Below are 27,930 nucleotides of genomic sequence, written 5' to 3'. Positions count from 1 at the left end.
CCCAACATGCTGCCCAAGGGGATCTGATTCCTCTCCGGTAACAGGGCGTCCTTAGCCCTGGCACTAGGCGGGAGAAACACCCTCCGGGACACATTCATGGGTGCAGAGAAAAGTACCCAGCCCCTGATTATATTATCCCCAGCATCACTACTACATTCCTTTACAGTCCCACCACTGGAATGGCCCCTTGGACCATGGTGCTGTGGTGAGTTTGTTCATCCTCCCTGCTCTCATCCATACAGGCTGCAGGAAACCTGTTGGACAGGTACAAGGGGCTGAGGCTCCTCCAATGTTACATTCTGGATCCACATTCTTGCCTCACTTGTGGTCAAGCCCACCTACCCCCTTTGACAGAGAAGCTTATCCGGAATAAGTGGACTGTGTGTGGTAGAGAACTATCAGCTTGGAGGGGAGACCTCCAAAGGAAATGGTGTCAATGGCTGTGTGGGCAAAAACTGGCTGGATGTTCATTGGTGGTATCATGGTCCACAGGGAGTATGAAGAGATGTCAGGGAGCTAGTGGTCATCCTCTGCAGGGTAAGAAGAGAATTCACCAAACAACAACAGCACTACCATGGATGATAATGCTGGGTTTGGATCTCAATGAGCAGAGTGCTGGTCCAGAGGGAGGGAGTTTGGAAGGAGTGGTGCCAATGGTCAATATCGGATGGGCAGTGGTGGTAAATAGATCTTCAGGGGATAAGTGACCAGAGGGAGAGTTTCAATGGATTTCCCCACTAATAATCAGAGTAAAACTCCACTAATCTGCAATCCGAACATTCGGAAATCCCAATGGTTCGGCATCTGGATCACCAGGTGATATTTGCTGCACTTTCTTCCAATGCACTGGGGCGCCAGTTCCTTCGCTTCCTTCTGATCAGCTGAGGTCCCAGTTTCCTGCCATCTCTCCCCATTCACCAGGTTCCAGTTCCCTTCCATCTCACAGCAGCCCCGGTTCCCACAATCCCATTCAGTTCACCACAGCACCATTTCCCATGCCCTCTTTAAACTGACTGGGATCTCAATTCCTGTACTCCCTCTAAACCTAAAAAGGATTTACATTTAATTCCATTGGTACAAATTTGATCGTACATATCTTTGTACTCTTCATGGAAGTCCTTCATCTATCACAAGCTTTTTTTAAAAAATCATTTCTTAGCAATCTATTAGGAAATTTAAAACAGACTACAAGCAGCAGCAGACCATACTTGGACCATCTGCTTATTTAACTTTGCAATGAAACTACATTTCAATAACATCTCATAAATATTGGAGATTTATCACTCCATTATATTCATACTGGTCACCCTCTGGAGCTTCACATTATTCATGTGTGATCTTAAAAAGAGAGTGGCAGACACACGTGTCAGACGCATGATTTGGTTTGGCTGCAATATCCTTTCTACTTAAAAAAACACTTGTTGTATTTTATATCAAACCTCATATGTGAATAATGATTATGGTCAACCTAGGAAGAAATCAATACCAGACAGCAAATTTTATGGCAAGTACACTTAGTTGAAAGGGTTCTCTTTTTATACTTTACATGACATCAGCATCACTATTGACCATTCCTAACTGCCCAAAGGTAGGTAGTCAGAATCTCTTACTGGAGATGCAATATCTCTGGAACCTAACTCCATTTTTTGGATTATGTCATTAAGGCTGATAAAAAGCTATAAATAAGGAAGTGGAAAAGGCTATGGATGGGACACTGGAGGTCATTGCAGGGAAACATGAAATCAGGAGAGGTCAGAACTACTGAGATGGACCAGGGAATAACCAAAAGGCTGTTGTGACTAGCTCTGCAGAAGGCTGCAAACAATTATGGACAAAGAGGAAGGATATTGCACAGGGGATACCATTAGTGATTTTTATAATGAACATTTTGGCACTATGACAGGCATCAAATTGGAAGGGGATAACGTATTCAAGGTTCTCAAGAGGGGAGAGAAATTGGGCAGTAATTTCTGAGGACTTAAGAATTAAGAGTAACAAGTGAAAATGGCAGTTTTGATAGTGAGAACTCAGTGAATGAATTTCACACAACAGTAGGTCATGAAGTGTGTTTTTCATACTGTTTTCTGAAATTTTCTTTTGCCTCTAATCCAAAAAAACTTGCCTCCCATATGGGTAAATGTAGAACAAATAACATCATACACATTTCCTTTCAGTATAGCAATCAGGAAACTTAACCTCAAGTGACTTGTCAAAAGACTGAATATACATTATTTCCAAAATTTTACCTCAACAAAAAGCAGTTTTTCATTTTCTCCCTCAATCTCCTCACACAAAGACCTTCTATCCATTCACCTCCTTTAATAATTACTCACAAATTACTTTTTGTAGATTTGTACCCAAGTAAGGCTCCTATTTCTGAGCTGATTATCACACCTGTGCCCACTCACGTGTGAGCATTAATACCCTTGCAGTAGAGCCTGGTCTCCAATCACCTTGATCTCCTTCCTCATTGCATCAAGATCTTTGCTCTGTGACTTCAGCATGCTGGCTAATGTGCAACAGCTACACCACATTAAAAGAAACCATACACAGGCAATTTCCACTCCACACTATTAACTTTGAGATCTGGATTGTCACCACCCTCAAAGATCAACCCAACAGAGCCAGACCTGAACTCTGCTCGGTAATTAGAGCTCAGGAATCCTTATGCTTTGACATCAATGCCAGTGCACTTAAGTGAGACATGATAACAAATACCTTCTGGAATCAGTTCACGAACTATCCAACCGACCAGTCAGGTACCTTCTCTGTGGAAGATCCCATAGTTCCTATATTAACCTCATTAATTACCCAAGAACCCATAAAACCGGAGTAAAAGCAAGTCATGCTCGATCCAGAACTTCATCTAATAAATGGGGTGATGGAAAGCTGGGAACTCCAACCACCAAGTAATCTTTCCAGTGCAGGTACTTGTGCTGTGATCTGGAATGCTGAGACTGTGATTTCATATAATAAATAAACTATGTTTAAGTGATTAGGGAACAACACAGACCATCCCTCAGGGCTCTATTAGCATTTTAACAAGTTTATTAACAATGTGAGTGAACTGATGCCATCTGGATATATAATCACAAATGAAGCCAATCAGAAAGAGAGTTAAGAGTGCAGGCCGTCCCCGACAGAACTAGTTTCCTCTTTCTCTCGCCACTTTTGGTAATTGTTCTTTCTTATCAGTCTTGTGTGCTTTTGATACCATTCATTACAATATAGTGGAGGTATGGTTACGATATCGAGTGATTTGTGAATTTTTTGACATCGACAAAATCGACTTATTGACGTCTGTAACCCGCAGGGACGGCCCGTGGAGTAGGTTTTTTAAACAGACGATATATTTTTTTTAAAATCAATCCTGAAACGCGCTGCCAGGGGAAGCGGTTGAAGCAGATACGATAGCGACGTTTAAGCAGCTCTTAGAATGACACAGGAACAGGCAGCGAATAGAGAGATATGGATTATGTGCAGTAGATGGGATTATTCTAAATTAGCATCATGGTTTGCGTGGACGTGTTGGGTTGAAGGTTGCCCTGCGCTGTACTAAGGGTTGGCTTCCGTTGCACTGGGAGTCGGGCACGTAACGTTTAAAGAGCGTTGTCGTCTTCATTATTTAATGATCACATCTCAGACGCAGGGTGTGTACAATGTCGGGGTTAAACTACCTCGGCAAACACCGCCTTCCAACACCGGGGAGCCCCATTCACACGCCGCTCACCAGCCGTAAAACCAACGCCCAGCGTGCTCCTCGCCACATAATGCTACGATAAGCAAATGCATTGCACTTAACAGTGACCCGCACCATCTCGCCGGGGAACTGCCGCCGGCTTCTCACCCGCACCCGACTGCATTCAAACGTGCCGCCTCCGTTCGCCGTTAGCATCCCGAGAGGGCGGGGCCGGGCAACCCTCTGACCTTCGATCTCTGGCGCCTGCGCCGCACACGTTGAAGAGCTCTGCTGTTGGTCACGCGCGGCTCGTTGGCTGACGGTTGAGAGACGTTCCACGTGACTGGGACGCCGCCCGCTCCACTGTGCGTTGGGAGTTGGCAGCCAACGGCCGCCTGTTATCGCCCCTACGGGGGGGGGCACCGCTCTGCTCTGTGCCAACATGGGCAGGGAGGGGGCTGCAAATGGCATCGAGGCGCCTCTGCCGGGAAGATGCGGGTACTTCGTGGCAAAAAAAAAGAGATATTGCAAAATGATCGTGGCAGAAGGGAAGCTGCTGTGTGGGGAACATGCGAATACAGCACTAAACGACGACGTACGACAATTCTTCAGTAAATTATCAATTTAACATCTGCAGTTTTTGCGTTAATATTACTATAGGACATTTTGAGTTAGCAAGTATAGTCAGGACCTATAAAGTTGGTAATAAATTACATAAAGCTGTAGACCACAGAAGGAAGCCAGTTCGGTTTGGTAATGCCCTTTTTAGACTCCTGGGGAGGATGGTTATGCTTTTAGTCCACAGTCCATCGTATTCAGACACTTCTTTAGTGTCTGAATACGAAGGACTGTGGACAAAAAGCATATTTACATATTGATTTCCATCTTTACATATTGATTTCCATTAATAAACGTGTCTACGTGTACACTTTAATTCAAACAGATATATATATATATATATATGATACAATTTGGTAGAACGAAAAGAGTTTTCATACTCAAGAACAGTCTCAATGGGGTAGAGAGGAAAAAGCAGTTCAGCTTTAATTATTTGCTTAAGTTTATATTTAATGCTTTGTTATGTATTGTACACTTTTGTATTAACTTTCTGATTCAGAGGTATGCTCTGTATTACTTTTTCAAAAAATGCAATGATGTTGGTAAAGGAAGACTTTTCCCTCTAACTAATCATTATATTTTTGTGTTTTCATTTTTTTCCTTTTTACAAAGATGTTAATATCTTTCCTGCCATTAGAATTAAACTGATGGCTATATGTTATATTTTTAAATCCTCTTTCCAAACAAAGATATAAAATTAAAAATCTTGTGTCCCTGTTTTCCAAACATTATTTTACACACAATTTTCTAATTCCACCATATGTTTTTTAAAAATTTGTGGATGCAGTCTGTATGGAACAGAGCTTTTATCCTCCAAGATTTATTTTATTTAGTATATATTTATTTTAAATATTACTGGAAGGAGGATAGAAATTCTATAGTATCATGTTCACCTGATCTAAATCCCCAGTAAATGTTGAAGTTAATTAATTATCTAATATTTCTGCAATTTCTCTATTTTTTCCTGTGTAGCTTCCTACATTACAGACACCTTAATTAGATACTTTAGAAAGATGAATATTAAACAAGTTGGTTCATGAATAACATCCAGAACAATATTGATTGTTTATTTCCTTCTAGGGTGAAAACCGACGGAAAAGAATTCCATGTCCACTGGACCCAAAACAGTAAGTGAAAGAAGCAGAAAAGGCTTTGTACATTTTCCCCACTTCGAAGATATTGTATTGCATGCAAATACATTGGACATTTTTGAAGGCTTGTACCGAAGTAAATTATGAACGATGGACCTCTGAACCAACTGCACATTTCCCTCCCAATCATGCACTGTCCTCAAATGTATCACTCCTCCCTGTACCTTAAATCCCAAATCTCCCTATCCTACAACACTTATTGGACTACCTTTACCAAGGACTGCAGCAGTTCAAGAAGGCAGCTTGCCACCACCTTCAAGGGCAAATAGGGATGGGCAATAAACACTGGCCTTGCTAATGATGTTCAGATGTTGAAAAATGAACAAATGGGGGGAATAAAAGACAATGTATTACATCAGCTTCCTGATCAAATGAAAGTGCTATATTGGTTACATTTCAATCTACACTGACTACACCAGAATCTTTTGGAGATCATCACAAATGCATCCATTAGTACTGCTTTAGAATCCGGGGATTTATTGGCTTTAAATCTCCTTAATTTCTCAAGTACCTTCTCTTAATAATTGCTTTCAAGTTCCTCACTCATTTTACACTTAATTCTCTGCTGTTTCTGGAACTCAGAAATAGAAGTATTTCTTTAATTCGTCAGTCACTTTCCAATTTCCCCATCACAATTTCTCCTGTCATTGTTTTTATGTGGTCCATATTCTTGCTACACATTTTACATGGTTGTAAAGCTTGGGCCTTTTAAAAAAAAATTTTCTAGTTCACTGTAATATTCTGTATTCTATTTCTATCAATTGTTAAGAATACACATCTCTTCGTCTATCCTTAGCCTTATTGGTCAGATTTTTTTCATTGATGTTTATATTTCTCCAAGTATATTAATTGAGGATTGTCATTTCCTTAGTTTTGCTAATGTTTACCATTTGATCAAATTTCTCACACTCCTCAGTCAACTCATTCCTCAAGTCTATGTATTGCTATGTGGCAAGTAACATTTACACTGCACAAGTCCCAGGAATGACCGTATTTAACAAGAAATATTCTTTAGAGGTATCAGCACGAGATACCCCGTTCATGTCCTCAGGGTCAAACTTGACCAAAATCTGAAAAGGACCAGCCACATAAATACTGTAGCTGCAAGAGCAGGCCAGAAGCTGGATACCTGGACGTGAAAAAACACTTTATTCATTAAAAACATATGGAAATGGCAGACGGGAAAAGACCAGCTAATCAGTCAAGCCTGCCCCACTTATCCAATCTTGTTTATTTTTTGTCTTTGCCTGTTTTAAATTACTGTTTATGCGCCAATGGATATTTTAGCATGAAAGTAATTTGTCCTCACTGCATTTGCTATTACTTCCCTGGGCTTGGGACTCATCCTTTTATTATAATGAGTTCTTCTGATGGTTCTAAGGGAACAATTATATACATGTTAGACTGCAAATCCATAAAATATTTTGATGGCTACACTAGTTGTGTGTTCCAGTGGATTTGGGGAAGGAAAGTTGGATTGCATTGCAGTGGGAGAAGAAAGAGGGATCTAGGACACTTCATTGTTTATTTGGCTGATCATTTTGTAAGATATATCACATGTATTAGTGTTTCAAGTTATCTGCCAAAGTAACTTAAACCCAAAAGATTTCTGAAAGCAGGGATTTGCTGCTTACCCATGGTATTGGAGGACAACATCCATTTTAGTGATTTTATGAATTATATGGAAATGTAAGAGGAAAACAAATGTTCTTTTTGTCACACTTGAAAGGTTCATTTTACTTGTAGGCCAGGTCAAGGCTCTTATCTTTAGCCAGTCTTCCTCTGCTGCATGTTACCTTTCAGTCATTGTTATTATTTCTGATAAAACTATGCATCAAAAATGAAAACATCCATATTTGGTATCACAATCTACAGCTATTCCTATATCAAGAATTGTATGAGCCAGAATTTTCATCAGCTTAATATAGGAGTTTTTGTGTAAAAAGAAAACATGTCAGAAGCTCTACATGCATCCCAGTCATTCACTCCAGTTCCAGCTGATGGTTTGTATCCATGGTGTCAAATATGACTTTAAATTCACCTTAGAGACGAGCTTTCCTATTTGTCACAAAGACCAGATGATTTCATGTTTACAGTTTTGTCCACCTCAATCTATTTCCACAACTGCTGATGTTTTTATCCAGCCCATTGTACATATAAATCCTGTAGTTGACAATGTTTTCAACAATTTCCAACCCCATCCTATGCATACCAATTCATAATTTTAGTATTCAACTCACATGCTTTAAATCTCATTTGCTTATCGATTCTTGAAACTTTGTCTAATTCTCTTTTCCTGCACGTTGATTTAAACATTTTCATCCTTGTCCATAAGACCTTGCATGGCGTTTTCCCCACTTCTCCAATTTCTTACAGCATTGTGCAGTTGCTTGCACCATCTACTTGTGACTGTGGTGCATGGAAGCATTTCACCTTTCCTTCCTTCATATGAACAACCCTATCTACCCCAACTCACCAGCATCACCCATACCTTAATTTCTAACTTTTAACTAAATATGGGGTGTAAATCTTCGACAGATTTGGTTGATGTACTCTGGAAATACAATATAGAATGGAATCCTAAATATCAGCAAGATAAAAATGATAACTACTTATTGATCTATTTATATTTGAAATTAGATTCTTAATGAGCTAATGTCAAACTACAATATACTTTGGTTTTAGTACGGTTGATGAAGATAAGTTAGAAAAGCATCTGAAAAAGTGTAATTCAAGGGAAAAACCAAAACCTGTAAGTTATGTTATTTTTCTTTCTATCTACATAAAGTACTATGAAATTTTATTTTCAAATACTGTATAGAATATACAACTTTCATTTAAGCACCGATATTTCTGGTAAGTAGTTGTGGATGTAAAACATTCACTTGTTAGTTTCATCATGTCAATAAGAAGTTACTGCTGCACTGAAATTATGCATTTACATCAGGTTCTATAGTCTTTAAATTAGTAGATTACAACTACAAAAATTGCACAAAATGTACAGCAGTTAACTAAAGGCTTCTTTGTGAAAACAAATTATGGAAATGAAGGTATTAGTTTCAGAGAATGGATTGTATCACTATTTCTATGGATCAACCATAAAGGCATTTCAAGTACCTAATGTTGTTGCGTCATTCAAGAAAGGAAATAGAGATAATCCTGGAAACTATAGACTGGTGGATCTCACGTCAGTAGAAGGGAAGCTATTGGAGAGGATTCTTAGGGATAGGATTTATGAGCATTTGGAAAACCATCACCTAATTAGGGACAGTCAGCGGCGCAAGTCGTGTCTTTGTGCAGAGCAAATTGTATCTTACTAACTTTATTGAGTTTTTCGAGGAGGTGACGAAGGTGACTGATGAAGGTAGAGCTGTGGATATTGTCTACATGGATTTTAGCATGGTGATTGACAAGGTCCATCATGGTAGACTCATCCAGAAGATTAAGATGCATGGGATCCATGGTAACTTGGCCATTTGGATTCAGAATTGGCTTGCCATAGAAGACAGAGGGTAGTTGTTGATGGGACTTATTCTGGCTGGAGGTCCATGACTAGTGGTGTTCTGCAGGGATCTGTAATTGGACCTCTGCTGTTAGTGATATATATAAATGACCTGGATGAAAATGTGGATGGGTGGGTTAGTAAGTTCGCAGATGATGCAAAGATCGGTGCTGATGTGGATAAATGTAGAAGATTACCAAAAGATCCAGTGGGATATAGATCACTTGCAGATATGGGCGGATAAATGGCAGATGGAGTTTAATCTGGCAAAATGCAAGGTGTTGCACTTGGGGAGATAAAATATAAAGGGACAGTACGCTGTTAATGGCAAGACCCTTAACAGTATTAACGTACAGAGGGATTGAGGGGTCCAAGTGCATAGCTCCCTGAAAGTGGCTGCGCAAGTTGATAGGGTGATAAGTAAGGTGTATGACATGCTTGTCTTTATTAGTCAAGGCACTGAGTTTAAGAGTTGGGAAGTTATGTTGCAGCATTATAAAATTCTAGTTAGGCTGCATCTGGAGTACTGCATTCAATTCTGCCCTATTATAGGATGGATTTAGAGGCTTTGGAGAGACTACAGAAGAGGTTTACTAGGATGCTGTCTGGATTAGAAGGCATGTGCTACGAGGAGAGGTTAGACAAACTTTTGTTGTTTTCTCTGGAGTGGCAGAGGCTGAGGGGAGACCTGATAGAAGTTTATAAGATTGAGAGGCATAGATAGAGTAGACAGCCGGTATATTTTTCCCAGGGTCGAAATGTCTAATACTAGGTGAAAGGGGGTAAGTTCAAAGGAGATGTGCAGGGCAAGTTTTTTTTTGCACAATGCCGGGTCCCTGGAATGCATTGCAAGGGGTGGTAGTAGAGACAAATACGATAGAGGCATTTAAGAGGCTCTTAAATAGGCACATGGATGTGCAGAGAATGGAGGGATATGGACATTGTGTAGGCAGAAGGGATTAGTTTAGTTAGGCATTTAGTTACTAGTTTAATTAGTTTGGCAGAACATTGTGGGCTGAAGGGCATGTTCCTGTGCTGTATTATTCTATGTTCAAAATCGAACATAAATATGTTTGTTCCATTTTCATTATTAAGTAGATTCTCATCAATGTTAAGCATGACATGAAAAAGTTTGTTACAATGGTGAGCCACAAAGTATTTTGCAAATAGATTAATAGATTTTCAGTAGGTCAGTGTATTAAGGAATTATGACATGTTGTGGCGAATTAGAGTTGAGATACAGATCAACTTTGATCTAATAGGATGACCTTTTTTGATTTCCTATCAGAAAGGTTTCTTGATGTTTCTAATTGTATACATGGTCAATAAGTTTGGAAGAAACAAGTGAAATATATATAATTAATTTATTCCATATTTATCCTAATTTCTGTTTTCTCATTTCAGATTTATTATAGTAAAGGTATCAATGGGGGCGATGAGGATGCAGTAGAGACAACCAAACAACAGGTATAGCTTTCTGTTTTGTGAAGATCAATAAAATGTTGCCTTTGTGGCGACTCACCGTCTAGTCGGGCGAACCGGCTCGGCAGTCGGGTCGCGCGGCGTCGGAGCGACGAGGCCCAAGACGGCGGTGGGCCTCGTCTTTCCGAGCGACGGGGAGAACCCGCGCGCGGGAAAGTCCTGATGACGTAGGACTTACGTCATTGCCGGTTTTTTTGGGCGGGAGTTTTTCTCCCTTAAAGGGGCCCGCACAAGGCGGGAAAATAAACCAGTTCTGTTTGGCAATCCTCCGAGTAGAGTCTTGTTTTATTCCGCGGTAGCAACCGCAGGTCAGCGGACCCTACTTTACGACGCAGAGGCCGCCCCCCTAAGCGGCAGCTGGCACAGCCCACGGACCTTGGGGACTGTCTCGCCGGTTCTGGGGGGGGTTGTGTGGCGACTCACCGTCTAGTCGGGCGAACCGGCTCGGCAGTCGGGTCGCGCGGCGTCGGAGCGACGAGGCCCAAGATGGCGGCGGGCCTCGTCTTTCCGAGCGACGGGGAGAACCCGCGCGCGGGAAAGTCCTGATGACGTAGGACTTACGTCATTGCCGGTTTTTTTGGGCGGGAGTTTTTCTCCCTTAAAGGGGCCCGCACAAGGCGGGAAAATAAACCAGTTCTGTTTGGCAATCCTCCGAGTAGAGTCTTGTTTTATTCCGCGGTAGCAACCGCTACACCTTTATGATAACCCGAGTTTTTAAGTAAAGCAACTTATTTTATTTCTCAATATATTTCAAGGTTTCTATTTGTGCTTTGTCCAAAGAAGAATTGGAGAAAATGATCAGAAAGCTGCTAAAAGCAACCAGCAGTGAGTAAGATGTAGCACAAAAGAAAAGTTATATATGTTTCAAGCAGATTGTTTAAGAGAAAAAATGCATAGTCATAGAGTCATACAGCATGAAAACAGGCCCTTCAACCCAACTGGTCCATGCGGAGCAAGATTCCTATCTAAACTGGTCCCACTTACCCACATTTGGCCCATATCACTGTAGACCTTTCCTATCCATATACTGGTTCAAGTACCTTTTAAGTGTTAATTTAGCTGCCTCAACCACTTCCTCTGGCAGCTCATTCAATATACTGACCATCCTCTGGGTGAAGAAGTTGCCCCTCAGGTTCATATTAAATCTCTCCCCTCTCACCTTAAACCTATGCCCTCTAGTTCTTGATTCCCCAGCCATGGGAGAAAGACCCTGTCACTTATGGTCCCTCAGTGGGTCTTTGGAAAGTAGGAAATTGTGCACTAGTTCTAGCTATTGGGATAGTTACCCCACAAGCTAAAGGTATTTTTCAACTCAGTTGGATGAGCTTACTGAGGTTTCACCCATGTTGCAAGATGATGAGAGATGTGTCATCCGAGAGGTGGGTGGAATAGGGGTGATGACAAAAGTCAAAGGCCAGACAAAATTAGATTAACTGAATTTTCACAATATGCACCTATTATTTAAAGTACCATTGGAAGAATTTGTGAACATTATCGTCTCATGTAATGGGATAAAATAATGGAATTTTTTTGGTAGTTGAGCAATCTGGAGGTTATTGGTTTGAATCTCAGAATCAGTTGTTCTCTAATGATCTACAGTAAGACTGGTAATCTGTACATTGAACTTGTCCTTGTGCCCACAGCACAATAAGTTTAGAAAACTGTTGTGCTAATAAGCTAAAATTGCATCAGTCTATTTTCATAATTACATGCTTAAAGAATCCTAAAAAGGTGCATAAAGCTAGTCAATATCGTACATAAATTATTTTATTCACCCGAAAGAGATTCCCTGCATATGGTGACAACACCATAGTAAACACAATGAAATAAATTTATCAATCCTACTTTCCTAGTTGCAAAGTATAATTGAAGGGTTCATGAATTAGAGTTACAATACTGTGGTGATAATTCTGGTAAAAGTGAAGTCGATGCATATCAAGGGGAACACAGTCCAATGAATGGAGTCATACCTCACACAAAGGAAGATGGTTGCAGTTGTTGTATACTACTTCCATGATTAAACAAAAGTCACTGATTTTTGCCCCCACAAAAAGAATGTTCCCTCTCTATTGATTCCATTGTTCTCTCTGATTGGTATCATAAATTGAACTGTACCTTTTCACAGCCCTATTTGACTATGAGCTGCCCATTTATCCTTTCCATTACAAAGAGAAACCTAATCCCACACCACATCACCAATCAGCATCCCTGCCTCATTCTTCTTGCTGCTGAAAGTCTCAACCGTGCTTGTGTTATTACTAGTCTCCCATTCTCTGCCTTCCACGTTTCTTTTTTTCTAAATAGCATAAAGTCCCACACATCCATTATTTCATTAATGACCGTAAGATGTATTGCTCTTCTAGTGTCTTTTTAGATCATGCCTACATAATAGATAAATAAATTGGAGCAAATGTGTTGAGAATGCAAAACCTGACAATTGAACTTGCACGTGAATTTACTGTGTTGATGGAAGTGACATTGAGAACGTTCCAATTTTATGGTATAAATGCACTCCACAGTCAGAGCAAGAGCAAAGTCCAGGTCTACAAAACCAAGTCTGAAGCATACTGAATAGTTCAATCAATTGCACAGTAATGTCCATGATTCCCAATTTCTAATGCTTTAAAATTAAAATTTTCATTACGTTCCAATTCTTACATGGCCTTGATTAATTATGTAGGGTTCTGCAGCACACAACTCCAAAAGCTCTACCTTCCTCCAGCTGTGGATCTCATGCATTCCCCGGGACATCTGCATTAAAACTGCTCCATGCCTTCAAATATATAGCCCATTGACTCCGGAATTTTCTTCTTCAATTTTCCCCTCTCCTCCTACAAGACTCTGCTTAAAAATATCCTCTGACTGAGCTTTTAATCATCCTGCTAACATCTCTTTTGATACCAATTTCCTTTATTGTATTCAAAAACATTCCTTTATCGTACTCAGTCATATCATAACCACTACATTAAAGCAAAGGATAAAACCAGATGGCACTGAAGTCAGACAAGGCAAAGTCACTTCCAATCCAGTTGACTTTGCGAAGTTCTCCTCATGAACATCTGGGCACTGGTGTCTAAATTGGGAGAACTGTCCAACAGATTAATCACACAGCAATCTGCCATTGTCATATTCAGAAAGAATCATACCTTACAGATAATAAGCCTGACTCTTCCAACATAGTCCACAGCAGGATAGACCAACCAGAATTGGTGGTACAGTGGTATACAGGCAGCAGGTAGTCGTCCTGGGAGTCCTCCACATTGACTGCAGGCCCCATGAAATAATATAGCATCAGCTTAAACATGAATGATAGAAAAATAGGGGGCTATGTGGGAGCGAAGGGTTAGATAGATCTTAGAGCAGGATAAAATGTCAGCACAACATTGTGGGCCGAAGGGCCTGTGCTGTGCTGTGGTATTCTATGAGCAAGGAAATCTCCACCTGACAACCACCTACCATCTACCCTCAGCTGATAAGTCAGTATTCCAGTATACAATACTTGAAAGCAGTACAGAATGTACTCTGGATGGGGGAATTCATTGTGGAAGCAAGCAGAGGAAATCCGTCTCAACTGGATAACAGGAATGCAGTTAGAGGAAGTTGTGCTGAATTGTTGAAGGCTCCATAGAGATCAAGATGAGGCATAGTGTACTTTGGTCACGTTCATGGAAAATATAATTGTGACTTTAATTAGGGCTATTTCCATGCAGTGAAAACTTGACGATAAGATGGGCACATTTTTGGAAGACAGTATGCTTATTTTTTTCAATGACGCAAAATAACTTGTTATTCAGATTTTCAAAATATTTGTGTTAATTAACTTCAGGTTTGGATTCTCAGCTAACTGACCAAACATCAACCCATAGGGCATTGGAGGAAGCTCTGAATGATCCAAAAAATGGAGAATATGCCATTAAGCATTTGAAGCAGAAGGTATGATGTGGAGATGTATGATTTGAATTAAAAACTGAGGTGTACTGTATATGTATGTGCTTATTTGGTGTGTAATTTGTAAATTCAACCATGGGAAGTTATTAATTGTACTCTAACAGATACAGCAATTATTTAATACTTTAAAAAAACAGCAAGAGTTGCAAATGGGGGAGATGTCTGCTGCACTTTCCTACATGGATTATGATTATTAAAAAAATCTTTTCAACAAAACTAATATCCATGCTTTAAGAAATCATGAATTTTCATTGGATACATAGGTCATTTGGAGAATTTCATTAAAATCTTGAACTGTGTACTGAGCAGACCCATTGTCTCCTAGTATTAGAGTTAGTCCAGTCTTGGATGCATATTACTCCTCATAGGTGAAAAAATTAATGACATACACAGAAATAGAATTTAGCCATTTATCCCCTCTAGCTTGTTCTGCCATTCATTGAAATCATGGTTGATCTATGACTTAACTGCTTTACGCATTTTCCCTCATATCCCTTAGAACATTTGGTTGAGAAAAATCTTTCAATTTCGATAGTTAACTGCAATTTGCACAAGAGACATTTACCACCCTTTAAATGTAGAAGTGTTGCAACTTTACTTTGAACAGGTTTGGTCCTACCTTTTAGGTGTATCCCCACTTGAGATTTCCTAACTGGTGAAAATATTTTATTCCAAAAACAGGTTTGCTACTACCTTGTCAACTTTCTTCAAATTAATTCTTGATCTCCTATATTAACAGTGTAACCCTGGTTTGTGTAAACTTCACTTGCCTATATTGAAATCCATTTGCTATAGTGTTGCCCATTCATTTGTATATCTGATTTTATGCTTTAACTATTCCTAAATGGCACCTATCATGTCATTGGCAAACATGGGTACATGGCTCCATCCCATCACCTTTGCCTAAACTATATGATGGCAGGGTCCTAAACAGTGTTGATGTACAGAGGGATCTTGGAGTCCCAAGTCCATAGCTCCATGAAAGTGGCTGCACAAGTCGATAAGGTGGTAAAGAAGGTGTATTGGCATGCATGCCTTTATTAGTCACAGCATTGAGATCAAGAGTCAGGAAGTTACGCTGTAGTTTTATAAAACTCTGGTTAGGCCACATCTGGAGTATTGCATTCAATTCTAGTTGCCCCATTATAGGAAGAATGTGAAGGGTTTGGAGAGGGTGGAGAAGAGGTTTACCAGGATGCTGCCTGGATTAGAGAGCATGTGCTGTAAGGAGACGTTGGACAAACTAGAATTGTTTTCTTTAGAGTGCTGGAGGCTGAGAGGAGTCCTGACAGAAGTGTTTAAGATTATGAGAAGCATATATAGAGTAGATACCCAGTATATAAATGTCTAATACTAGAGGGCATGCATTTTAAGGTGAGGGGGAGAAGTTCAAAGGAGATGTGCGGGGCAAGGTTTTTACTACACAGAGAATGGTGGGTGCCTGGAATGCGCTGCCAGGGGTGGTGGTAGAGACAGATATGTTAGATGTTTAAGTGGCTTAGTTAGGCACTTGAATAAGCAGACAATGGAGGGATACGGACCAACTGCAGACAGAAGGGATTAGGTGTCATTAGCTTAATTATTTTGACACCACATTGTGGGCCAAAGGGCCTGTTCCTGTGCTGTACTGTTCTACATTCTAACTAGTCACATCCTGCCATTTGAAGTACTTGCTCTGACTTCTGCCCTTTTGTCAACTTCCTAACTAGTTCAGTAATTTCCTCCTCAGTCTCATGAGATTCAGCTTTAGATAACAATCACTTAAGAGGGGCTTTTATGAATTGCCTTCTGGAAGTCCATACAAGTACCTACTTCAATTGTCATCTCCAAAATTTTGAGACAGATGCACCAGGCATTACTACCTCTTTGTAGAACCATCTGAGTCTCTCTGATTGTTTTCAGATGTTCATGCTCTTCAATGGTCAAGATTCTAGTCATTTCCTCTAAATAGATGTTGTCCTGGCATCTATAATTTCCTGGGTTTCTTTCACTCATCTTGCTAAAAAAAAAGACCAACATGCAATTTTTCAATCTCAGGGCAAAAAAAACAATGGCTTACTATGACATTACTTATCATTTGTGTAATATTAATTGTAATCTCCCAAAGAAGTTTATTGCTGTACTCTAATGCAAATCATCATGGTAAATTCTGTGATATTTCTGATAGGTGTTGGATAACGTCAGAGACTGGGGACTAAACCTGAACCTTGTGCTCAATGCCAAACTATTTAATTAAACCATCTGAGCCATTTATAATTGAGATCATTAACTTTTTAAGTTCTTAGCTTGTGTTGTTAACCCATTAAGTATTGGAGTGTAATGTTCTAGGCTTCGCTTGCCGGTAATTTGGAAAGACTAGGCTTGCTGGGTTCAAACAGATGTTTTGTCGAGTTCGGTGCTGGTCGAGGAAAGTTGTCTCATTGGATTGATCTTGCTTTGCAAGATGCTGAGAATGTTCACTTTCTCCTTGTGGAAAGGGCCACTACTCGTTTCAAGGTAATAGTTTGCTGGAATTAGATAACAAATATCGATGATCTTCTACAAAAATTCCAAAGTTCTATATAAATAACTGAATAAATATAACATTTTCTTTTAAAGGTAGATGGTAAACACAGACGTCAAGGCTCAACATTTGAGCGGCTTCAGATTGACATAGAAGATCTCAACCTTAGTAAGTACTGTTTAAATTTTGCACATTTGCATAAAAATGCATTGTTCTTTGTGCAAAAAAAAATAAAATTTTGTTTAATAATAAATAATAATATTGTTGCAGGTAATGTCCCTCTTCTTACAAGAGAAAAGCTGCCAGTGGTTGGAATTGGCAAGCATTTGTGTGGAGCTGCAACAGGTATGACTGGCTTTCAAAGAAATCCAAATGTGAAAAAGTAGTTAATCTTTACTTGTTGTTTACCAATATCACGCACCCTTTTTTAATTTTTAATCTTAAAAATTATGATGATAGATAAAGGTTTATACTGACATTTAGTATGGTGTCCACTGGTGATATCCCAAGGTCAATAATTGTTACTGTTTATTAAGTGATCATCCTAAAAGATGTAACAAAATGAATCAGAAGAAACTTACCCATTATGTTGCTCAAGATTTCATACAATATTACAAATATACAGGATCAATTCAGTATTAAAATGAATCATGATACTGAAACTTTACTTCCAAATTCAGGAATTGTAGAGTCAGAATCGTACAGCGCAGAAACAGGCACTTCTGCCCATCATGTCCAGGCCAATCTTGTAGGTCATCTACATTGGTCCCATTTGCCCATATTAGGTCCATATCCTTCTATTGCTTTGCCTATTTAAGTGCCTGTCTAAATGTCTCTTAAACGTCCTGATTTTATCTGACTCCACCACCACCTCTGGCAGAAAGTTCCAAATATCAACCACTGTGTTTCTCCACAAAGACGTTTTCTGGATGTTATGGCCAATTGAGCAGACCCTCTGCACCTGACAGGTGTCCCGCAAGGCATCAAGACTCCAAGGAGTTGGCCTCTGCCATCATATCCTGTGCCCTCCTCCCAGAAACCTCCAACAGTCTTTGACAAGTCACCCACTATCATCTGTTTTAAAACGTCTCTGATAATCAGAGACATTTTTGAAAATATAGATTTTTTTAAAAATTCTTGAAGTATAACAGAAAAATGAAAACACTAACAAATGTTTAACATTCACACAAATAAAACAACTTTTTCCACAAATTAGTAACCCCATTCAAGTTAATGGAGTCACTGTTTGCATATTAGCCACCCCCAGCATAAAGCTGAAGACCAGATACAAAGTGCATGTAAACCCTCCCTTTGGCAGGTCATTGATCAACCACCAGGCTTTAATGGAGAATCAAGAATGGAGCAGAGAGTGAGAATGCATCAAAGTTTCAATGCATCTGCTGATGTCTGAGATGCAAATTTGTAGCCAGCAGTTCCTCAGCTATAAATCAGCAGAATTCTGGTCATTTGTTTATTTTCTTGCATGTGTAATTAGATGATGAAAGTGGAAAGAAGCTTTAAAAATGAAATGTGTTTGTGGGTAGATATTGGACTGATCTGCAGATCTGGATTGTTTTATAGTATCATTGTAAACTGTCACCTGGTACAAAGTTGCTCACATTCATGTTGAGATACCCCAATTGCACATAAATATCGCAAAATATAAAACCTGGGGAAAACAATTCCATGAAAAAGTTTGTCTTTTTAAATTGGACAGATCTTGCTCTGAGATGTATACTAAAAAGTTATAAAACAGAACAGGAGGATGCTGACAAAGAACCACTGAAAAAAAGATTGAAGAGTGAGGAAATGGAGACCACAAGGGAAGACCCTTTGAACCTTCCTAACTGCATTGTATCAAATATTCCAAATGGACTGTCAGTCCTTGGTATTGCCATTGCACTGTGCTGTCATCACAGGTGTGAGTGGAAGCATTATGTGGGCAAAGAATTCTTCTCCTCACAAGGTCTTGGTGCAGAGGATTTTAAGATCTTTCAACGTTTGTCAAGCTGGGCCACCTGTGGCATGAAAAGGCATTCCATTGACATTAGTGAAGAAGAATTTGGCAATGCAAATCAGAAAGTGAATCTGGAAGAGCACAACTTTGAGGAGGAAAGCATTCCATATGGAGGGTATGTATCAGATCCTTAAATATTTTTCCTATACACTGGTTTAAAGTTAGAATGACAGATGCTAGTTCTGGAATAATCTGGGAGGTTAAGAACTCTGAATAGTTTTAATGTGCAATTGCTTAATTAACTAAATACTTGGGTGCAAAAAAAAATGGTTTAATTGCTGGAGACAGCAATACTAAAAGTTGTATGTGGCTGAGCATACTTGTGATTTTGTTGAATAAGAGAACTGTGGCCTTGGAGTGGGTACAGCTCAAATTCACTAGAATGACACCAGGGCTATTGTGTTATGAGGAGAAATTGCATAGATTAGCATTTATTATTTGAAAAGTAGATTAATGGGTAACTTAATTGAGATTTAAGATCATTTCATTGGACAGAGAAAAAAAAACATTTCAGGAGTCTGGAACAGAGGGACATAATCTTAAATTAGAACTTGGCAGTTGACTGAAAAGGAAGAGGAGCTTTGGCTGATTCTTCTCTTCTCTGGAGCAGGGTCACAGGAAACAAACCACTGTCCCTGGTATTATTCCAGCTGATATTGTTGTTAGCAAATTAATGGCTTAATCCCCCTCAGAGTAATTTCTGAAATTCCTAATTATTCAATTTAACAGTTGTAAGCTTTTCAACTCTATTGAGAAAATTCATATCACACACATGCCCTGGAGTGCCTTAAATTACCAACACTGATGTCAAGGTCCACTCTCAGACCTATTACATTACAATCCAAACCACTGATGTACAACTAAAAATATCTGGTTACATTTAAAGATATACATGCTATAGTTCTTAGTGGGCACATGGCCACCAATCCTTCCACCCTTCTTTTGTATTCTGGCTATTCCACTCACCACACATCCTGTGCACCTTTTCAACTTGCCAACAATCTAAACAGCTCCCGTGCTCTTTTTTTCAAAAGCATGTGCATCTCCCTCTGATTGGTAGAAAGAAAAAGGTTTTATTTTAATGGTCCAATCAAAAATCAGCAGTCATTAGGACCCTGTGGAGCCCACAAAGCAGATTTTGTGTTGTACTAGTTTCACAGTATCAGAGCTTCCTCCTGTTTGGCTTTTCATTTGAATGATCCTTTCTTCAACCATTTAAGATTAGAAGGTTAACACCCACAAGGTCAAGGACCTTGTAGAGCAAGGGCTAGCAACAAACTTTATAGGAAACAAGCAAACCTTAGAGGGCTGTCTTTACAAGGACAGTTCAAGAGGGTGACTAGATAGAACAGAGGAACCCAAGGGGCTGCAGAGTGGCTAGGTTTGTCAGGTGTTGTGTTGCAGATTGAGGGAAGTGCTCAGCTACAAGGTTATCAAATATGCTGAAAGACAATGGTAATTAATGATGGTATAAAGTAATGTATATACACCAATAACCTGCTGATCAAAATAGTTAAAATTATAATTACAACTATAAAATTATGTTAAGGGAAAAGTGTTTGAAATTGTTTGAAAACTCAGTTTGCAAAAAGATTAGCATTTCAGGTAGTTTGCACTGAGATTAGTTTATGAATGTCTTGTTTTTCAGTTCAGTGATTATTCTTTGCTAATGCAGAGTCTGTGGAAGAGTGCTTAATCGTCAAAAGTAATTTCTGGACTTTCATAGGTATATAGTTTAATGACAATATTCCAACAATGTTTGATAGTTTTGCAATCATAATAGTGGCAAAATCAAGTCAGAAACTCCCTCTAGCTCTGCGTGTAGCATTTACAAGATACACTACAGCATATCCCAAACCCACGTTCTCTACAACCTCAAAAGATGGGCAACTTTTATATCATCACCTCCAAGACATTTAAGCTCCTGCCTTGGAAGGAAATTCCTACCAAGCAGCAAGTATGTTTGTCAATTCAATTGAAATAATTCAAAAAGACTGACCTTCCCAATGGCATCTATATCATATGCAAAACCTAGTTACTCAAAAAGATCCACTATAGAATTTAGGTTCCCTTTGAGTAGCATTCCAGAAAACGGAAAGCTCAGGAATTGTAACTGTAGATCATTTTGGGATATTATTGCAAAATGCAAGGGGAGAAAACGAAGGTGGGCACTTTCACTGAATTGTAAATGCAAACCAAGCAGTTTTATTTTTCAGCTGATCACTTTTTAAAATTTTAAATCCTTCTCAGAACACTGACTGTAGAGGAAAGAGAACATGTGGGGCGTCTGTGCAAACGGCTGATAGACCAGGGGCGCATCTGGTATTTGCAGCAGCAGGGATTTGATTCTGCTTTGCAGTATTACATTAGTCCCAGCATCTCACTGGAAAATGTCCTGCTCACAGCTATTCCCCTTCCAACAATTCAACAAACTGAGGACTCTTAAATAAGATTCAATGGTCATTGAAGAGTTGAGAACTGTGAACAACAACGTCTGTTTAGCAATGTGTTCCATTCATTAACCCTTCCTTGATTCTCCACATTTTTGTTGCATACCGTGACTAAAATGCAGCTGTGGAGTTTTTCTCTATTAGATTTTTTGATGGTTGACACCAGCAAAGCTCTTGCACGTCATAATTTCAGAACGGTTTCGAAGAATCCAGCCAGGTTTGCTGAAATAGTGAACACTTAGCTTTGCATTATGTTCTTTTAATCCAGCATTTGCTTTGTGACTGTAACAGCATAACTTTAGTTAGATATTTCATCCTCAGTTGTAACAGACAATGCTGAGTTACAAGTTTGTGTTGCCTGAAAAACAAAAAAAAATTGTTAGTAGTGTGGAGTTTTATGTATACGTTAAATATTCCTCTGTCTTGTATATCTAAAGTAGTCACAAATATGTTTTTACAAACATTTACAGTTTTGCTCTAAATTGCGCAAAGACTATTTTCAATGAGTTTTTCTACTGGCTGTAACTTGGTATAAAATTGCAGTATATTTTTGTGATTTTCCACAAAACAAAACAATTTAATCAATTACAAAATTAATTGCAAGTTAAAGCTATCAACAGTGCTATACAATATTGTTGAGGGAGAAAGATTGTAATTATTCCAATAGACTATAAGGCATTGCATCCATTAATATACATCTATTTTACTCCTGAGAGACTTAAATGTGTAGTATTTCCACTCAAGTCTGTCTTTCAGTCTGGTAGAGTTACTGTGCATCTCTCACCTTCATAAGTATTGCCACAGTTGCCTGAAGGACATTAAACTGTGTATATAAATAACACTCCAATGAGTGTTTGGATACCATTTCCAGGATACTCTGTGTAAGTGTGGCTCATGAATGGTACAGGACCTACTTGCCCACAAAGTCTGAAGTTTGGAAGTAGCTACAGGTAGTTCAAAGTACTAAGCTAAAACTTGCCTTTCAGTAGTGCTCTCCCTTAGGCCCTCAACCACCATACCCTGACCAAACTGTGAAGCCAGATCCAACCCCACCCACGTCATGATCTCAATCACCTTTGCCAAAGGGGTCCAAACTTCCACATGCTAGGCTACTGTCTGCCATAACCTAACTGATATCTGCTGCTTGCTCTTCAAAGGTGAAGGTGACATGCTGCAATTTAAATTTGCAGCATTGGGTCCTTGCACAAAACTTGGCTTACCAGGCATTACTCAATTAACATGTTTTAAGATGCTCAAAAATTTCTAGTACAACGTCTTTACACGTTCTGGACTTGTGCTAACAGACCGTAAACACACTTGGATAATGTATAGAAAATCCACCATTCTCTGGCACAGCATGTAAATTTATCCATTGCCTGTTACTACTGATCAAGTCATTCCTGCTGACATATTTACAAAATCCCTGACTGGTTTCACATAGTCTTCATGTTAAACGTACAGAACAATGTAAAGGACCAAGTCAGTATGTTGAAATATGAATGCTCTGATGTCAATGTCCTTCAAGCAGCTGTGGCAGACAAATGAAAGGGAGAGATGGACAGTAACTGTACAAGACTGAAATAAGAACAAGTAGAAATACTGCACATTTAATCTCAGGAATAAAATACATTTATATTACTAAATGCAATGCTGTATAGTGTATTGGAATAATAACAATCTTTCTCCCTGAACGATATTGGTATGGCACTAATATTAGCTGCAACTTGGATATTAGGCCCATGCACACTTTCAAGTGTCTAATATGGATGAAAGACCCGGAAGCAAGTGCACAAATTTTTTTAATAATGAAGTACATACCTGTCTGCATTAAGAAATTATTTTCTAATAAAATTCTATTGCACGGTGTATAAATGTTCAATGCTATTATATTAGGGTCAGACCCCTGATATTGGTTTCTCTCCGATTCATTAAGCTGCACATTCCTGCATTTGAGTTTAAGTTATATACACGGTTTCATGAAGTTTTAGCATTGTTAGGCAGAGTAACTGTGTGTTTACTATAATACAAGCTGTAACACTGTCTATTAATGTTAACAAATTGATGTTTGATTTACAACAAATTTTCAGATGTTTTATTTATCATGTTGAGTCAGTCTCCTGTGATACAGCTTTATAACTGACTGAGTTTTTTAAAAAATATTCAGTTTTTTTATTAAATTGTGCAAAACAAATGTAAATTGAAAATAAAATTTCCTTTCACTCACTGTTTTTTAATTCCTTTATATAGGCTTGCATAAACTCTATCCCAAACAATTCACGGTCTTCCTCTTCTGCTGGGCTTGCAGATTCGGGTAATGTTACCTTTAGCTGAAGTGGATTGTCTCTCAGATTCACAAACCTTTCAAATACATTAACCATATCAGTGCAGAGATAAGGAATTTTTTTTTGCTCAGTATGATCAGTTAAAATATGAGTTTAATACTCCAATAAAAGGGCAGATCCAAGAGTTGAGAACACTAATACCTACACTAATGGCATTCCAGTATTCTTAGGTGGAACCCTTTTTTTTCCTCATCAAGGCTGTTTGGAGTCAGTCAAACCCTAAACCTTATTACTCATAGGTATGAAAACTGCCACTAAGGCAGTGGTCACTTAGGTACGAGTATTTTGCTGTACTTCAATGCTATATTTGGAGACCATCTTCCAGTCACAGCTTGCTCAGCCATTCAGAGTGGGTAGCCAATACTTCACTTTCTAACAGAAACGGGACTGCCAGCACTAAGTCATAGACTAACACCACAAAATCTTTATCTCCAGAAGGAAAAAGATCCACTTGTTTAATGCAACAGAGGTAAAAGGAAAGATCAGTTTCAAAGGGATAAGTGCAGGAAAAGTGATAAAATCATACAAAAAAAAGTAAAAGTTGTGCAAAAAGGGAATTGGAAAAGTTTGCAAGGGAAATCACAGCTCATAGTAATACTTGCATCTTACTAATGCGGGTCTTAATAAATACATCAAGAGTATGACATATAAATGGCCCATTAATGGCAGACACAGGTGTGACTTTAATGGAAAAAATGAAAGCCCAGCCATCTTAAATTATTACTTTTTTCAATAGTAGAGGAAAAGGAAAAATACAAGGCAATGTAGGGAGAAGAAATAAATGACTTAAGGCTTTTGAAATTTGTTATATAAATAAATGATGGGACAAATAGCCAGAAATTGATGGGTCCATCCTAGACCTTTAAAAGAAATCAATGAGAAAATTATAGACATGATAATTTAAAGTTCCCTACATTCAAATATTATGAATGTCCATGTGAAGAACTTACTGACTTGGTCTTAGAACATAGAATATTACAGCACAGTACAGGCCTTTTGGCCCACAATATTGTGCTGACATTTTATCCTGCTCTAAGATCTATCTAACTCTTCCATCCCACATAGCCCTCCATTTTTCTATCATTCATGTGCCTAAGAGTCTTTTAAATGTCCTAAATGTATCTGCCACCGCCACCACCTCTCCCAGCACTGCATTCCACAGATCAACCACTGTGTATAAAAACTTACCTCTGACATCCCCCCCCAATACCTTCCTCCAATCATCTTAAAATTATGCCTCCTCGTCTTAGCCATTTTCACCCTGGGAAAAAAATCTGACTGTCCACTCTATCTATGCCTCTTATCATCTTTCATCCTCATCACCTCTCATCCTCCTTCACTCCAAAGAAAAAAAACCCTTGCTCACTCAACCTATCTTCATAAGACATACTCCCCTATACAGGCAGCATCCTGGTAAATCTCCTCTGCACCCTCTCCAAAGCTTCCACATCCTTCCTATAATGAGGCGACCAGAACTGAACACAATACTCCAAGTGTGGTCCAACTAGAGTTCTACAGAGCTGCAACATTACCTCACAGCTCTTGAACTCAGTACCCTGCCTAATGAAGGCCAACACATCATTCGCCTTCTTAACAATCCTATCGACCTGCGCAGGACCCCAAGATCCCTCTGTTCCTCCACACTGCTAAGAGTCCTGCCATTAACTTTGTATTTTGCCTTCAAATTCGATCTTCCAAATTGTATCACTTCACACTTTTCCAGGTGGAACTCCATCTGCCACTTCTCAGCCCGGCTCTGTATCCTATCAATGTCCTGCTGTAATCTAAAGCAACCTTTTACACTATCCACAACACCACCAACCTTCGTGTGTGTCATCTGCAAATTTACTAAGCCACCCTTGCACATCCTCATCCAAGTCAGTTATAAAAATCACAAAGAGCAGGGATCCCGGAACAGATCCCTGTGGAACACCACTGGTCACTGACCTCCAGGCAGAATACACTCCATCTACAACCACCCTCTGTCTTCTATGGGTGAGCCAATTTTGAATCCACACAGCCAAGTTTCCCTGGATCCCGTGACTTCTGTCTTTCTGAATGACCCTTCCATGAGGAACCTTATCAAATACCTTACTAAAATCCACGTACACCATATCCACTGCTCTACCTTCATCAATGTGCTTTGTCACATCTTCAAACAATCAGGCTCGTGAAGCATGACCTGCCCCTCATAAAGCCATACTGACTGTCCCTAATCAGCCTATGCTTCTCTAAATGCCCATAAATTCTGCCTCTAAGAATCTTCTCCAGTAATTTGTCCACCACTGAAGACAGATTCACTGGTCTGTAATTCCCAGGGTTATCCCTACTCCCTTTCTTGAACAAAGGAACAACACTTGCCACCCTCCAATCATCTGGCACTACTCCTGTGGCCAGTGAGGATGCAAAGATCATCGCCAAAAGTGCAGCAATCTCTTCCCTCGCTTCCCGTAATAGCCTTGGAAATATCCCATCCGGCCCTGGTGACTCATCCTAATGTTTTTCAAAAGTTCCAGCAAATCCTCTTTCCTCACGTCGACATGCCCTGGTGTATCAGCTGTCGTACACCATCCTCACAAACATCAAGATCTCTCTCACTGGTGAATACTGAAGTATTCATTAAGGACCTCCCCTACCTCTTCCGTCTCCAAGCACACGTTTCCTCTTTTATCCCTGATCGGTCCTACCCTCACTCTAGTCATCCTCCTATTCTTCACGTGTAGAATGCCTTGCAGTTTTCCTTAATCCTACTCGCCAAGGCCTTCTCATGCCGTCTTATTGCTCTTCTAAGTCCATTCTTTTCCTGGCTACCTTGTAACACTCCTTGCTTTCTAAGCCTTAGGTAAGCATCTTTCTTCCTCTTGACAAGATATTCTATGTCTCTTGTCAACCACAGTTCCTTCACTCTATCATCCTTACCCTGCCTCAATGAGACAAACCTATCAGGAACCCCATGCAAGTACTCCCTAAACAACCTCCACATTTCTGTTGTGCACTTCCCCAAGAACATCTGTTCCCAATTTACACTCCCAAGTTCCTGCCTAATAGCATCATAATTTCCCCTTCCCCAATTAAATACTTTCCTGTATCGTCTCCTATCCCTCTCCAAGGTTATGGTAAAGGTCAAGGAGTTATGGTCACTGTCTCCAAGGTGCCCTCCCACTGAGAGATCTGAAATCTGATCAGGCTCATTGCCTAGTACCAGATACAGTATGGCCTCCCCTCTAGTCATCCTGTCCACATACTGTGTCAGGAATCCTTCCTGGACGCACCTAACAAACTCCGCTCCATCTATCCCCTTTACACTAAGGAGGTGCCAATCAATATTAGGGAAGTTGAAATCACCCATGACAATAACCCTGTTATTTTTGCACCTCTCCAAAATCTGCCTACTGATCTGCTCCTCAGTGTCTCTGCTGCTATTGGGGTATCTGTAGAATACTTCCAATAGAGTGATTGCTCCCTTCCTGTTTCTGACTTCCACCCACACTGAGTCAGTAGACGATTCCTCCAAGACATCCTCCCTTTCTACAGCCGTGATACTGTCCCTGATCAGCAAAGCCAGTCCCCCACCTCATTTACCTCCGCCCCTGCCCCTTTTGGAACATCTAAACCCCAGAATATCCAGCAGCCATTCCTGTCCTTGTGACAGCCAAGTCTCTGCAATGGCCACAACGTCATTGTTCCATGTACTTACCCATGCTCTAAGTTCATCACCCCTGTTCCTGATACTTCTAGCATTAAAGTAGGCGAACTTCAGCCTATGCAACTGACTAATTTTGCCCTTTCAACTACCTATCCTTCCTCACAGTCTTTCTACATGCTGCATCTACTTGTACACTAAATGCACCAACCTCTGCTCTATCACTTGGGTTCCCATCCCCCGCCAAACTAGTTTAAACCTTCCCCAAACAGCTCTAGCAAACCTGCCCGCAAGAATATTGGTCCCCCTCCAGTTCAGGTGTAACCCGTCCCTTTTGTACCTGTCATACCTTTCCCAGAAGACATTCCAATGATCCACAAATCTCAAACCCTGCCCCCCTGCACCAACTCCTCAGCCACACATTCATCTACCAAATCATCCTATTCTTCCCCTCACTGGTGCATGGCACAGGCAGCAATCAAGAGATTACTACCCTCGAGGTCCTCTTTTCAGCTTCCTACCTAACTCCCTATATTCCCTCTTCAGGACCTCATCTCTTTTCCTACCTATGTCATTGGTACCAATATGTGCCACG

At 39.8% G+C, this 27,930-nt stretch overlaps 2 protein-coding genes across 4 annotated transcripts in view; one reads left to right on the top strand and one right to left on the bottom strand.

Moving 5' to 3' along the window:
- The first annotated feature begins 3,988 nt into the window (after positions 1 to 3,988).
- trmt13 (tRNA methyltransferase 13 homolog) lies at positions 3,989 to 23,572 on the top strand. Of its 3 annotated transcripts, XM_052010901.1 has the most exons (11): positions 3,989 to 4,274; positions 5,378 to 5,424; positions 8,134 to 8,200; positions 10,355 to 10,417; positions 11,188 to 11,257; positions 14,259 to 14,365; positions 16,709 to 16,876; positions 16,979 to 17,051; positions 17,154 to 17,228; positions 18,601 to 19,015; positions 21,151 to 23,572. In XM_052010901.1, exons 1-11 carry the CDS (start codon positions 4,122 to 4,124, stop codon positions 21,344 to 21,346), a joined length of 1,434 nt encoding a protein of 477 aa, XP_051866861.1. In that variant the 5' UTR covers positions 3,989 to 4,121; the 3' UTR covers positions 21,347 to 23,572. The 3 variants fall into 3 exon arrangements, with proteins under 3 accessions (XP_051866861.1, XP_051866862.1, XP_051866864.1); XM_052010902.1 differs by lacking the exon at positions 8,134 to 8,200 and having other exon boundaries at positions 4,140 to 4,274; positions 21,151 to 23,552; XM_052010904.1 differs by lacking the exon at positions 8,134 to 8,200 and having other exon boundaries at positions 4,242 to 4,290; positions 21,151 to 23,552.
- lrrc39 (leucine rich repeat containing 39) overlaps positions 21,597 to 27,930 on the bottom strand; it is a 23,693-nt gene continuing 17,359 nt past the window's right edge. The window contains 2 exon segments of the mRNA XM_052010905.1: positions 21,597 to 21,708; positions 23,575 to 23,708. Of these exon segments, the coding sequence (XP_051866865.1) occupies positions 21,692 to 21,708; positions 23,575 to 23,708 (151 nt within the window). The 3' untranslated portion in view covers positions 21,597 to 21,691.

Source organism: Pristis pectinata, chromosome 3 (genome assembly GCF_009764475.1).
Source record: "Pristis pectinata isolate sPriPec2 chromosome 3, sPriPec2.1.pri, whole genome shotgun sequence".
Taxonomy (NCBI): Eukaryota; Metazoa; Chordata; class Chondrichthyes; order Rhinopristiformes; family Pristidae; genus Pristis; species Pristis pectinata.
This window is presented reverse-complemented; position numbering and strand designations above follow the sequence as displayed.

What these genes read in the sequence shown, in the direction of transcription:
- trmt13 (XM_052010901.1), top strand. Translation starts at nt 4,122, where the DNA reads ATGGGCAGGGAGGGGGCTGCAAATGGCATCGAGGCGCCTCTGCCGGGA. An exon ending in CATAGAAGATCTCAACCTTA is followed by an intron (nt 17,052 to 17,153) that starts GTAAGTACTGTT and finishes ATATTGTTGCAG; the next exon opens with GTAATGTCCCTCTTCTTACA. An exon ending in GAAAGCATTCCATATGGAGG is followed by an intron (nt 19,016 to 21,150) that starts GTATGTATCAGA and finishes AATCCTTCTCAG; the next exon opens with AACACTGACTGTAGAGGAAA.